Source organism: Aquila chrysaetos, chromosome 20, assembly GCF_900496995.4.
Source record: "Aquila chrysaetos chrysaetos chromosome 20, bAquChr1.4, whole genome shotgun sequence".
NCBI lineage: Eukaryota > Metazoa > Chordata > Aves > Accipitriformes > Accipitridae > Aquila > Aquila chrysaetos.
This window is the reverse complement of record NC_044023.1, coordinates 7,315,821-7,327,893: the sequence shown is the minus strand read 5'-3', so window position 1 is coordinate 7,327,893 and position 12,073 is coordinate 7,315,821. Positions and strand designations below refer to the sequence as shown.

The 12,073-nt window shown below is 50.8% G+C and overlaps 1 protein-coding gene across 1 annotated transcript; it reads left to right on the top strand.

Annotated features, from left to right (window-relative positions):
• The first annotated feature begins 8,988 nt into the window (after window positions 1–8,988).
• RPL29 (ribosomal protein L29) lies at window positions 8,989–11,734 on the top strand. Its single transcript, XM_029996286.2, has 4 exons — window positions 8,989–9,105; window positions 9,336–9,380; window positions 10,175–10,239; window positions 11,538–11,734. The coding sequence occupies exons 2-4, from the start codon at window positions 9,344–9,346 to the stop codon at window positions 11,649–11,651; spliced, it is 216 nt and encodes a 71-aa protein (XP_029852146.1). The 5' UTR covers window positions 8,989–9,105; window positions 9,336–9,343; the 3' UTR covers window positions 11,652–11,734.
• The last annotated feature ends 339 nt before the right edge of the window (window positions 11,735–12,073 follow it).

Below are 12,073 nucleotides of genomic sequence, written 5' to 3'. Positions count from 1 at the left end.
ATGGGTTTCCAGCCTCCAGGAGGAGGTTTGCTGGCTTATACTGCTGCTTAAAAATACCTCGGCCACTGCTGCATCTCATCGGTGCAGGGCTCGGGACATGCAGCCCTCTTTTATGTGGGGTCATTAATTCACTCCCATCAGTGAAGCACTTTGAAGGCGAGATGCGCTACATGAGTGCTAAGGATTACTGGATTTATGTCCCTTGCCTCCCTGGGTTAGAGGTGCAGGAGCTGAAGGCAGCGCTGGGGACCCCCGCTCTGCTTGCTGCCCTGCCTCTGGCAGCGCGGGCAGCCCGTTTCAAAGGTTTGGAAAGGGTTTGCATGCAAGCTCTTCCCAAACCCCCAAGTCAGGCTGCCAGCCAGGGTTTCAGCCCTGCTCAGAGGGAGTGCAGGGCACACAGCACCTGCCGGGATCAGGCTCTGCTTATCTCCTTCCCCCTCCCCAGCTCTGCTTGAGCAATAACCTACTTTCTTGCTTTGCAGAAAGAGCATCTTGGATTACGTTGCTGCAAATGAAAGGTTTCAGCCATGGTATCAGATGAGCTGCAGGTAAGCGGCAGGTTTAATGTCAGGTTTTTTGGCAGCTTCTTTATTCCCTTTCCACTTTGCACAAACAAGCCATCTTTGTGTGGAAGTTCATTTTCCTTTTTAGCTGCAGCATTTGTCAACACGGCTTCCCAATAATTCTCTCTGCACAGATAAAGGCGAGCCGGCAGTCAAACTGGATCCCTTGCCTCAAGGCTGAAAACCAGCCTGCTGCCCACTCCAAAACTGGCGGCCGGTTCATTAAAGGACTCTCTCCTCTGTCGCAGGCCCCTGCCACCAAGGAGAAGGGCAGAAGTTGTGCCCTCGTGAAGGATCCTAAATCCCAGGGTGACACTCAATCGGCCTTAACTCCGTCCTCATCAGCCCGGTGCAATTAGGGCATAAGCATCAAAACCCCGGACCCTGGAGGGTCTGGGGTGGCATAGTGCCTTTCTGCCCTCAGTAGGAAAATCAGGGCATCATCCACCAAACTCCACGTCCAGGATATAGGGAGGGAAAGAGAAACATCAAATCACTTTGGCTGCCTCCATCCTTTACATGTTCATTCTCTTTTTGGCCTCACAAGGCTCTCAGACCAACATATCTAAACACTATATCACTTTATATTAAAAAAAAAAACCACAAAACCTTTCAGATCGAAGCTGCACGCCCTGTGGGTTGGCAGGATGGGACCCTGCCGAGGATTTGCACAGCCCCCACTTTAGCCGGCAGAGGCAGAAGGGGCTGGCTGTGCCAGGCGGAGCAGCACCATCGCAACCCCACGCCTGGCTGCTTCCCTTCAGTGCCTCAAGCCTCCTGGTTTGGAAGACTTTAACTTGCAGCCTCGTTAACTGCTTCATTTCTGCTAATTTGCACTATCCCACCCCCAGCAACATCATGAAACTCCACAGCAATGTGAAGGCGGCGTGAGCTGAAATGCCTTTGCTGCTGAGCTAAATAGCATCAGGGCTTGTTTTACTGCTTAGAGATCTTGAAGGAATCAAGCAGGTCAATGAATAATCCATTTAAAAAACTCATAACAGAGGTGCCGGGTAACTGGATACAACACTGGCCTAAATTTATACATCAAAAGTGATGAACCCTAATGAAAAACAAAATTAAAGGGCCCTGCACAGCGCAAGCTGGGTGGTGTACGGTTTGAAACCTGGTAAGCAGCCACTTCATGCAGGAGCAGTTCTGTCCATACCCCTTTGCGCCTGCGCAGAAATGGTGTACGGGTTTAGACAACCTGCACTGGCATCAATTTTTTTCCCCAGCTTGTGGCTTTTAAACCTCAGCAGTGCTAAAACGTGCCGTGGGCTCGCAGAGGACACGTGCAGCCCATGGGTGAACCGCAGCCCGAACAGCTCTCCGAACAGCTGGGGCTCCGTGTCGTTCTCATAATAAATTCCTCCCGGACGGTGTTTCAGGGGATTGCTAGGATTTGAGGAGAGAGGAGGCTGGCTGGAAGTGAGACAGGCTCCGGGTTTATCCTTGAAAGCCCCCGTGCTGCAGAGCCTGGGGCTGCGTTTGGCAGCCTGCCCGGGGGAGATGTCGGTGGAGGCTGAAGGCTGCCTCGTGCTGTACGAACTCACCAATCCTCTCGCCAGCCAGCTAAATTGGAGATAAATCTCCCTATTAACAACACATAAAGCAGGCCAAAATCTGAACACCTTCCCGGGCAGGAGGTGAAGCAAAAGCTCAAAATAACTTAAAATAAGTCCTTCCTGTGCTCCTGGCTAGAAAGCAGCTGTGTCAGAGTTCTCCCATAGCGTGCCTGGCCCGCCTGATGGGAGAGCGGGGTGCTTAGCAAGGCTGTGCTATGCTATTCAGCGCGACAGAGGCAAAAATCGGGTCAAAAATAACCCCATCCCGACGTCAGCGGCAGAGCTGAGAGGAACCAGAAGTCCTGAGCTGTTTCGAAGTTGCGTTAAATAATAAAGCAGAGAAATGAATAAATTAGCTCAACATCTATTTAGGTCAGCCCTCTCCATTTCTCCCAGCCTCCTCCGTGTGCCTCCTCCCCGCAGCGATCAGCTGCTCCACGCATGCTGTGCCTGCGGATCTGCTCGCTCCTTCCGAACAGCCAGGCTCTCGGGAAGCGCGGGTTGAGCAGGTGTCACGTCAGCTGGGCACGTTCACCCTGGCCTTGGGAAGCGGCAGGAGAGCTTCCTTTTCCGTTACCGGGGCAAAAAGTATTCTGGAAAATCCCATTAAACCAGTAAGCGTGGGCTGAGCACGCTCGGCTGCTCCCTTCCTGGCATTATCCCCTACACGCAGCCCTGCACGGAGCCGCGGGGTCCCGCTCAATGGGCTTGCAGCTGCCCAGGAGCCGTGTCTCTGTGCTCTGCCTGCTCGTCTGCTTCCAGCCCAGTGCAGCCTTTGGGTAGCCCTGGTCATCATCCAGCTCTTTTCCATTCCATTTCCAGCTGCGGCAGTACCTCCACCTTTGCAGACTGTCCGGCCCCACCTTGCAGGTGCCCCATGCTTGGTTTTGTGATTGCAGTGGTCATTTGTTGATTTGGGGACACCCAGCCGATGGACCAGGCTGATCAACACAGAGGGGAATCAGATTTTAGACCCCTAAGCTCTTCTCATATCATTCAAATGCCTCCAGAAAAATGCGACTACCATGCAGTCCTGTATATAAATCTTTATTTACATGTTTCCCAAGCCTGAAAAGCCCTCTTTGATGTTCAGAACATCTCGTGGCTTGCAGCTATCAGCAAGCTGGATAAACGTTCACCGAGAAGGAATTTATCTGCATCAAGGGCTGCTCCATCTCAGCCCAGCTCCTGCATTGCCAAAACTCAGAAGAAACACCATCGAGCTGGTCCTCCCCGGCCCTGCAGGTAGCTGGAGAAGGTCTCCAGTGATGAACCCAGTCAGAAGAAGCCTCCAGGGTGTAGGCAATGGAAAATGAGATGTTACTAAGTTTGGCCAGGCTTAGCTGGTTCCTCACGGGTCCCAGCCTGTGAGTCACCAGTACGTGGGCCACCAGCACGGCCTCCCCTCTGGAGGAAGGAGCGGAGGTGGAAAAACAACAAGAGGAAACCAGTTGTTAGTAGTGCCAGCTCTGGGGAGAGTGGGAGGAGGTAGCAGGCCTGGAGAGAAAGGTCAGGGCTGCATTGCAGGCTGCTGCCTGATTTTTCCTCCCGCCTTCATGTTGGGAAGCTGCTTATGGGAACACGCTTGCAGAGAATGCGCAGAGGGTCTGGGCTGATCTGAGGGATGGTCTCCATGTGGGAACAAAAGCCTCTGAATGCAGCCAGGAGTGATGGAGCTGCTGTAACTTGTTTTTCCTTTTCTTGGCGGTTCGTGCTCATCCCTCTTTTCTGGTTGCTCCTCTGATTTCTGCTGGGCTAAGCTTGATTACCCTTGTTGAAAGCAACTTTTGGCCCACTGCAAACACTGTAAAAGAAGATATGCTTTGCAGATGTACTTGGAACAAACACATCCATTTCCTCACTGTGGCTAAATACCAGCGCAAAGCGTTTGTTTCCCAGTCCCTGCCCCATCGTAGCGCTGATGCCCATCTGCAACTAACCCAGAGACTCCACTCTTTGTGCTGATCCTTGCTGACAGTGGTTGCAGGCAGGCGTTCAGACACACTACATGGTGAGCCAGCGACCCTATTCCTTGTCCAAAGCCAACGCAATGAAAATATTGCTGGGGGAAATAAAAGATTGCAGCTCCCTGGCCTCTTCCAGTGTCCTAGCTCTCCTAACTGGTGCTAACTGGAGAGCACCCAGTGGCACACACAAGCCTCGGCTGCTGTTCCCATGTCCCTGCCATGAGCCCAGGAGCACTTGCAGGGCTGCGCCATGCCGGGTCCCCAAATCCCTTAGGGATACCCACTGCTGCGGGTCAGCACTTCTGCTCCCCTTTGCCTTGCAGGAACCCCTGCTCTCTTGAACCCTCCAGTCTGATGATTGCCACTGGTTGCCACTGGTTTTTGTTACCTCTTATTGCAAATGCACAGAGCCAGCTGTCTCCCCCCTGGCAGGCTGGCATTTTCTATAAGCAAAACAGTATTTCTTCATCTCTTTAAGAAAATTATAACAGATATCAGGGCAAAAAGCCGTGGTCAGGTAGGATGTCAGGTCAAGGGGGAAATTGCTGTGTGCCCTGCTGTTATTCCCTGGATATGTCCCTTCTCCCTGACTGGGACCAGTGCTCCAACTTTGAGCCCAGAGCAGGATCTGTTATGCTCAGGCTCCCTCTAGTGCCTCCATGTCCTGGTGTCCCTGCTTCTCCAGGTGGCTTCTCTGGAGGCATATTGGCCATTTGTCCCTGGGGACTGTCCATCATCCTCACTCCCCTCCAGCACGGCTAGCTCGGGCTTACAGCACAGCTAAGCCCTGTTTGCCTACAAGCTGGGAACATCCCTAAAGCTGCCCAAAAGTCACCGCATCCCACCAATGCAGGGACCTCATGGGGACATGCCAGGTGGCTCAGCCTCCCCTCCAGGGGAAAGGAGGGTGACGAAGGTGTCCATACCCTGCAAGATGCTCTCCCTGACACGGGCGCAACCCTGCACACTTCGGCTCTGCTTTGATGGTGCCTGCGGAGAGCAAGGAGGGAAGGTGATGGGTGGCAAGGGCCTGGGAGCAGCCCAGGCTGGGGGTGGGCACTTCTTCATGAGCCATCTGGGACAGCTGAAAGCATCACTGCACAATCCCCACTACTTGATACCCGTCCTCAAGAGAGCAGTTTTTAGGGGTGCTCCATAGTCCATGTCAAGCAAAGTCAGCTGGGCTCCTTCTAATCAACACCTGAAACTGTTATCACTGATTTTGTCTGGCGTAGAGGACACCACGCTCACATACCAGGGCACTGGTATGGTGAGTTATGCTGTCACACTGTGTCCGACATCCTACGTGAACATGTCCCTGCCTCTTTTTCCTCCCATGGAAATGGGGAGAAATTTTCCCAATGTCTTGGGAGATGACCAGCCTCGACCTCAGTTCAAGTCCTTCTCGTAAAACTCAGTCTAGCTCAGCTCTGGCGTCAGCACCGTGCTAGATAACCAACAGCCCTGCAAGCACCCATGTCTGAGAAAGCACCGTGCACAGGTGAAGCAGCTTTATTTTTCCTCACTTAACGAGGAGGTGTTCTTTGGTATAACCATGAATTGAGGCAATTGCCGTAATTGCAGGTGAGACAGCACACTCAGCCAGGCACCCTGGCAGGGCTGGTGCGGTGCTGGGTGAGCAGAAGTACGGAGCGAGGAGGAATGCGGGGTCCCACAGCTGTTTCCCAGTCCAAGGGGGATGGCAGCAGGCCCCTTGTGCTCCCAGCTGCTGAGAAAGGCCGCCCGAGTGGCTTCCCCACATTGTCCCCAGAAGAAATGCACTGGAGCAGTGGTCCTTGGCCATCGCTGCCCTGTGAGCAAGCCGTGCCCAAGGGAGGTGACCTGGGCACCCTGTGCTTCATTTGCCTTTCAGCATGGGCTGTGGCAGCTGCCTGTGCCTTGGGACATGTTGGGAGAAGCTTCTCACATTTAACATCTTTCTAAAATGTATATACCAGAATATATTATGTCAGAATACCTTCAAAATATTGCATCAGATGTCAACAAAACCCTGCCCATATCCCTTTTGGGGTGGATCGCAGTGGTTCCCTGGAAATTAGTGATGTTTTTCTGATTTATGCCCGCGGACCACTTGGCCTGGGCGCTGAGCTTCTCTGAGTCACTGACATTACTGAAGGGGGGAGTTAGAGTAATTCATCGCCCCAAGTCCAAACATCAGCTCACAGGGACGGTAGAGGCAAAATTAGAGGAGTCTGCTGAAATGTGGCATCAGCATGAAAACTGTGACAAACCTAACAGAGATCAATTTGCATAAACGTGTGTGACGCAAGGACATTGACTGAGATAACACTGTTGTCAAAGGCACTGTGAGATTTTTATTTTAACCTGTGCTTTTTTCATAATTGTTTTGCAGCTGGAGTAATTACCATCCTATTTAATAAGCATAGCTCCTTTAATAGCTGACACTTGGGCTAACATGCACCAATTAAGTCTGTAATCACTAAAAGTATGATTGAAGGTTCGAACTGGCCAATCGTTCTCACTAATGCCATAATTAGAGACATGACAGCTCATCAGAGCACAGGAGAAATTCAAGGGGTCTTGATCCTGCCTTGGATCATTTTACCTGCCTTTTTACCTGATATTCTGCATTGGTTTGCAGTGGTTTATAAATTACCCTGAATATATTATACTCAGCCCTCTAAACTGAATGCACTTCCAGAGTTTTCTTTTAGTAATTTGGCTTACAGGTCTTGTATATCACCTGGGCATTATGCACCTAGCTTCTCTAATCCCACCTGTCTGACTGCTTTTCTCATCTGGCCCCAGCAGCAGCTGTGAAAGACTCCCAGGGAGCTCCAACAACAGTAATTGCAGCGAGATACTGAAAGAACTTGAAAAAGATAGCTGAAACCATAAAATAAACCCTTCTGTTTCTTCCTATGAAGGAAGGCTCGGAAATGAGTGAAAAAGATAAAGAGTTTTCATAATCTAATGGCCAAGATAAGGGGACCTGGCAGCCTATTTCTTTCTGCCTTCTGCAATGCAGTGGAGGCGAACATGCCTCTGGGATTCAGTTTTATCTTCCACTGAGCTCGGCTCTTCGGGTTATCAGGAGAGTCAGGCTTTCTCTCTGCTCTTGGCTGCAATTAGCTGGCCACAGTGATGTCTGAGTATTTTAAGACTGCAGCTCACTACAGTGGAAAGAATTTAGAAAAACAGAGTGTAAAAAGTCAGAAGTTTGTGTATCAGGGAGGATTTTGTGGAGAACCTCATATTCCAGCTACAAAATGCCAGTAAAAGAATATTGCTATTTTCATCTATTTTTACACTGTTTGCCAATAACAGCTGCCTAGAATGAAAAAAAAAAAAAAAAAAAGAAGCCAAATACATTTTGCAACTTAGGTCTTGCTGGAAATACTGAAATTAAATTACATTTAAGGATATTCTATTTTTCCTCATTTTTGTAATAGGAAGAGCTTGTTCTCAGGTATCCGAACATGAGGCAGAGTAGCTAATTGCTCTGTGAGTCGCTGAAAAAAATGTCTGGTTCTCTCTCCCATGTACTGGTCCAGGGCCTTTGGTCTCTGGGCTATTTATTCCAAGCTGGGTTATTTTAGGCAATTCACTCGTGCCTCTCATCTTAAAATAAAGGCAATGCCATAAAAAGATGGCAGTATTTTTCCATTCTACCACAATGCAGAAAAGCCTGGGCCTTTTTTGCTCATTTTTCAAAGGATCCTGTTTGAAAGCACAGCAATCCTGGACTGAAGCGCTGCAGTTCGTACATGGGTACACCCCAATGGGCTTGGCCGAGCTCGGCCTTTGGTTCCCCTTTTTCCTTTCACACTTCCCCATGGGAGACGCCTCAATCCATAACCACAAACACCTCCCCGCGGCATCACCGCCGGCCAGCGCTGGGGCTCCCTGATGGCCGTATCACAAATCTTCCTGCGTTTGGGGCAGCGGCAGCTACCGTGAGACTTAATTCCGACCCTCAGCCGTCGGCAGCCGGATCCACTCCCCTCCGGCTGGGCTGCCTGCGCCAGCAACGCCTGGTCTTGCCGCCGTCAAAGGAAAATGGCCTTAGTGCTCTAGTTTAGTTGGCACTTTTGCCAAGCAGCTGCGCTGCGGATAGACACGGCTTCATTTGCCCATCTCAGTCATCATTTCAGCGCCTTTCAGATATGAAAGTATCGAAGTCTCGGTCTGTATATTTTGCAGGAGTGAGACTCTACACTCGCAGGCCAGCGTGGCCGGGCACGGTCAGACACAGCACAAAACCGCCCTGTCCCGGGCTGTGCCTTTACCACAGCCGCAGGCGTGCGGGGCCCGGGAGGCCGTGGGTTTTCGGGGGTCACCGAGGCGGCACAGCCAAAGCTGCTAATTGTTGGGGTTTGAAAACGAACAGAGCTGTTCGCAGCCCTTCTGAAAGGGCCTGTCTTCCACACAAATAAAAATGAACAGCGTTTAATGGATCCGCTGAGAAGAAAATATCCTCCCGTGTAACGTTATTGCCCGCGCGTGGCACGCACAGCTGAACGTGCAGCTAAGTCGTGTCCGAATTCACCCGGGCATGGGCTGAGGGCCCTCGCCTCCCGCCATCAGGCAGTGCCACCAAGCGCAATGGTGGCCTCGGACCTCAGCGCCATCCTGCCCGCGCCCCACCGCCCGGGAGAGGCCATGTTGGAGGGGGAACGTGTTGGTGGGGGACCGTGTTGCTTGGGGGGAACCGTATCGCAAGGGACCGGGGTCAGCCACGCCGCTGGGGCTCGGGTGTTGCGGGACCCTGTTGCTGCGGGTCCCTCCCCCGCGGGGGGCCGGGGCGGGAGCGGAGGCCGCCGGGGCCGGGGCCGGTGCCGGTGCCGGTGCCGGTGCCGAACGGGAGCGAGTAGCGGGGAGGGGAGGATGCCGGGCGGAACCTCCCCGCTGGCGGCGTCTGTTGCGCACCGGAGCGGCGCGGGGTTCCGGTCCGTTGGCCCCCATTTCCCAGCAGCCCCTGCGGCGCGCTCTCCCTTCTCTTCCGGCCCGGCGGCGGTGCCAGCGGTAAGGCGCTTGTCCGCGCAATCCGGCTCCATCCGCGCAGCCGTTCCCCGGGCCGGGCCTGAGCCGACCCCAGCGGGCTGGGAGGGGGGCGAGGCCGAGCCTGGGGCTGTCGTGGGCCGGGGTCGGTAGCGCCGGCGGTCGGGGCGGGGGGGCCCCGGGAAGGCTGTGGGGGGGAGGCGCGGCCCGGCCCGGCCCGGCCCGACCCAGGCGGGTGTCTCTTTCTCCCGCAGGTGCGACCATGGCCAAGTCGAAGAACCACACCACGCACAACCAGTGTAAGCCGGGCTCGGCGACCCGCGCCGAGGGGCTCGGGCGGCTTGTGGCTGCGGGAGGAGGCGGGGAGGGACGGCGCGGCCTGGGGTGGCCGAGGGCTGCGCTCCGCAGGGAGGTTTTGAGCGACTGCTTTGTGCTGCTCGGTTATGGCAGCCCGGCCTTCCTCTCGTTGTGCAGGGGGATAAGTTTACGGGGGAAGGAGGTGGCGGTGCGCAGGGATTGAATGGTGCGTTCAGTGAAAAGAGAGCTCTGCGAGAGTCGGGACGTGTTTGGGCTCAATATAAAAACAATATGTAACCAGAAAAAAAGGCAAGTTTGACGTGCTTGAACTAAGCATGTTACTGAATGGCATTCGGCCTGCAATGCTTTGCCATCCAAAGATGACCACAGGGATAAAATAGTTCTTGTTTGGGGGTTTTTTTTGTCAATGCTGTAAGTTAGCAGAGTTCACAAGTAGGTTCTTGCACAGTGAACGATGGTGCCCTTTAACCACAAGTGCTGGAACTTCTTAGTTACTGAGGCCTTTTACTGCGCTAGTGGTGTTGCCGTTGGTATATTATTAGTTAACGAGGAGCCAGAAATCCTTAGATTAGAAACTCATGCCGTGTTGAGAGCACAGTGTGCAAAAGAATGAGAATACAGGTGCTTTCTTAATTTGTGTTTAGTTTGGATAGGAAGGGTTAGAAAACTTTAAATTCCACATTATTTTGATGGGGTCAGGTGGACTTAAAGCTAATGCAGCTATTTAATAATGGCAAAAAAGGTAATTGGAATTGTTTTCTGGTCTTCCACATAGCCCGTAAGTGGCACAGAAATGGCATCAAGAAACCCAGATCCCATAGATATGAATCTCTCAAAGGGGTGAGTATTTCTATTGATAGTCCCGGGCTGTTAAGCCATTGAGGCTTAACCATGGAAAAAATCCAGTATTTGTATTATTTTGACTGACATGTTTCTGCAGACCGGGCTTGTGTTTCAGATGGTCAGAACCATTGTGGGTTTCTGGTTTATCTTTTGCTTACCTTACGTGCAGCTGTGCTATTTCTAACCCACATGAAATCCACCCTTGTATGTCTATAAAACTGCTTTTTAGTTACTGGTCAATTTTGTCTCTGTCCTGCTCAGGTGGGTGTCACTAACTGGTGCTTCCAGTGAAACAAACGCGTGTCAGTTGGATAGCTCTTCTCTCTGTTGAGTCTTGCTGTGTCTCCTACTTTTCTGTACCGTTCAATATTATTTTACTATCTGTACTAATCCAGAGAACTTTGCTCAGAAGATGAGAAGAATTGGCATTTGTGGACAACACATATGAGAATGACAGCATTTTGCTTTTTCTGAGATTAGACAAGTGATATAACTGGATCTTTTTCCGCACTTGAAAGTGAAAACAGGACATCTTGGCTTTGGGGAGGGTTGTGACTCTGTTTGCTTTGTAAATGTGATTATCGGCTTTTTGGATGTGACATAAAAGCTTGTCTTCCCATAGCTCAGCGAGGGTTCATTCCTGCCCCCTCTTGCAGGTAGTCTGGCAGTCTCTGAGTCTGTCTCCTTGCACTGAGTGCACATGAGTTAAGATGACAAAATCCTGGTGCTTATGTGTGCTAGTTAAAAACCTGTTTACAGTAAAATAGCAAATGTTTCTTAGTGGGACAGTAGCTGATAGTTCTGAGAATTGGTCCTAGCCGTGACAAGATGTGTTAGCCAGCCGTTAGCTGACAAAAACCGGGGACCCGCTCCTCTCTGTGCTGGTGCTTTTTTACTTTAATGTAAAATGGAAAGGCCTAAGGAAGTGGCATTGATCTTTGCCCAAGGATTACATGTATACGTGCTCACCTGCCAAGGCTGGTTTGTGGTACTTCAGATCCAGAAGGTAGTGACACGGAAATGAAATTTGTCTTGTTTACAGCTTTATTCAACTTGTCCTATTCTTTCTGTGTGTTTATTGCTGGGGTTTTTAGTTTGTTTATGGAAACGAAGAAAAATATCTAATTAAAGGATGGTTACAGACAGCTAAAATAATTTTGTTGCTGTAATAAATCAGAAAAAAGAATCTATTAATCACAGCCAGTATTTGGGAATAATTGGAACAATCTGGAGATATATATGTTTTTACATATGTCCCTTCTATAACGTGGCTTATTTTTTCCTTATTTTTGTAGGTTGATCCCAAGTTTCTGAGGAACATGAGATTTGCAAAGAAACACAACAAAAAGGGGCTGAAGAAGATGCAGGCCAACAATGCCAAGCAGGCTGCTCAGCAGAAAAAGGACTGATGTGGTTTAAGACAACAGAACCAGTTTTCCTATTGGCATGCATGTTACAGCATTTTTATAAAAATAAAATTGGACATAACAAAGTCTTCACGTCCCGAATTTGAGAACCCTCCAAAAGTCTTGAGTTGTATTTTAGATGCCAGTCGTGCATCAAGCCTGTATGTGGTGACCAGCGTCTGTTTTTGTTCCTTGGCAGATCAAGCCAGCCGGAGCTGTGGAGAGGTTTTGTGTTAATACTGTCAGCTTCCATACACACAAAGGAAAACAGCTGCTCCTTCCTCAGTGCTCTTGTACTGGAACCGTTGGTACAGGTCATGAGCATGTAGTAGTTCAAAGTCTGTTTTCAAGCTGTGAAATCGTTATTGAGTGAAACTTTAAAATTTGAACAAGAAACTATGTGTTTATTTTCATAGAAATTGAAG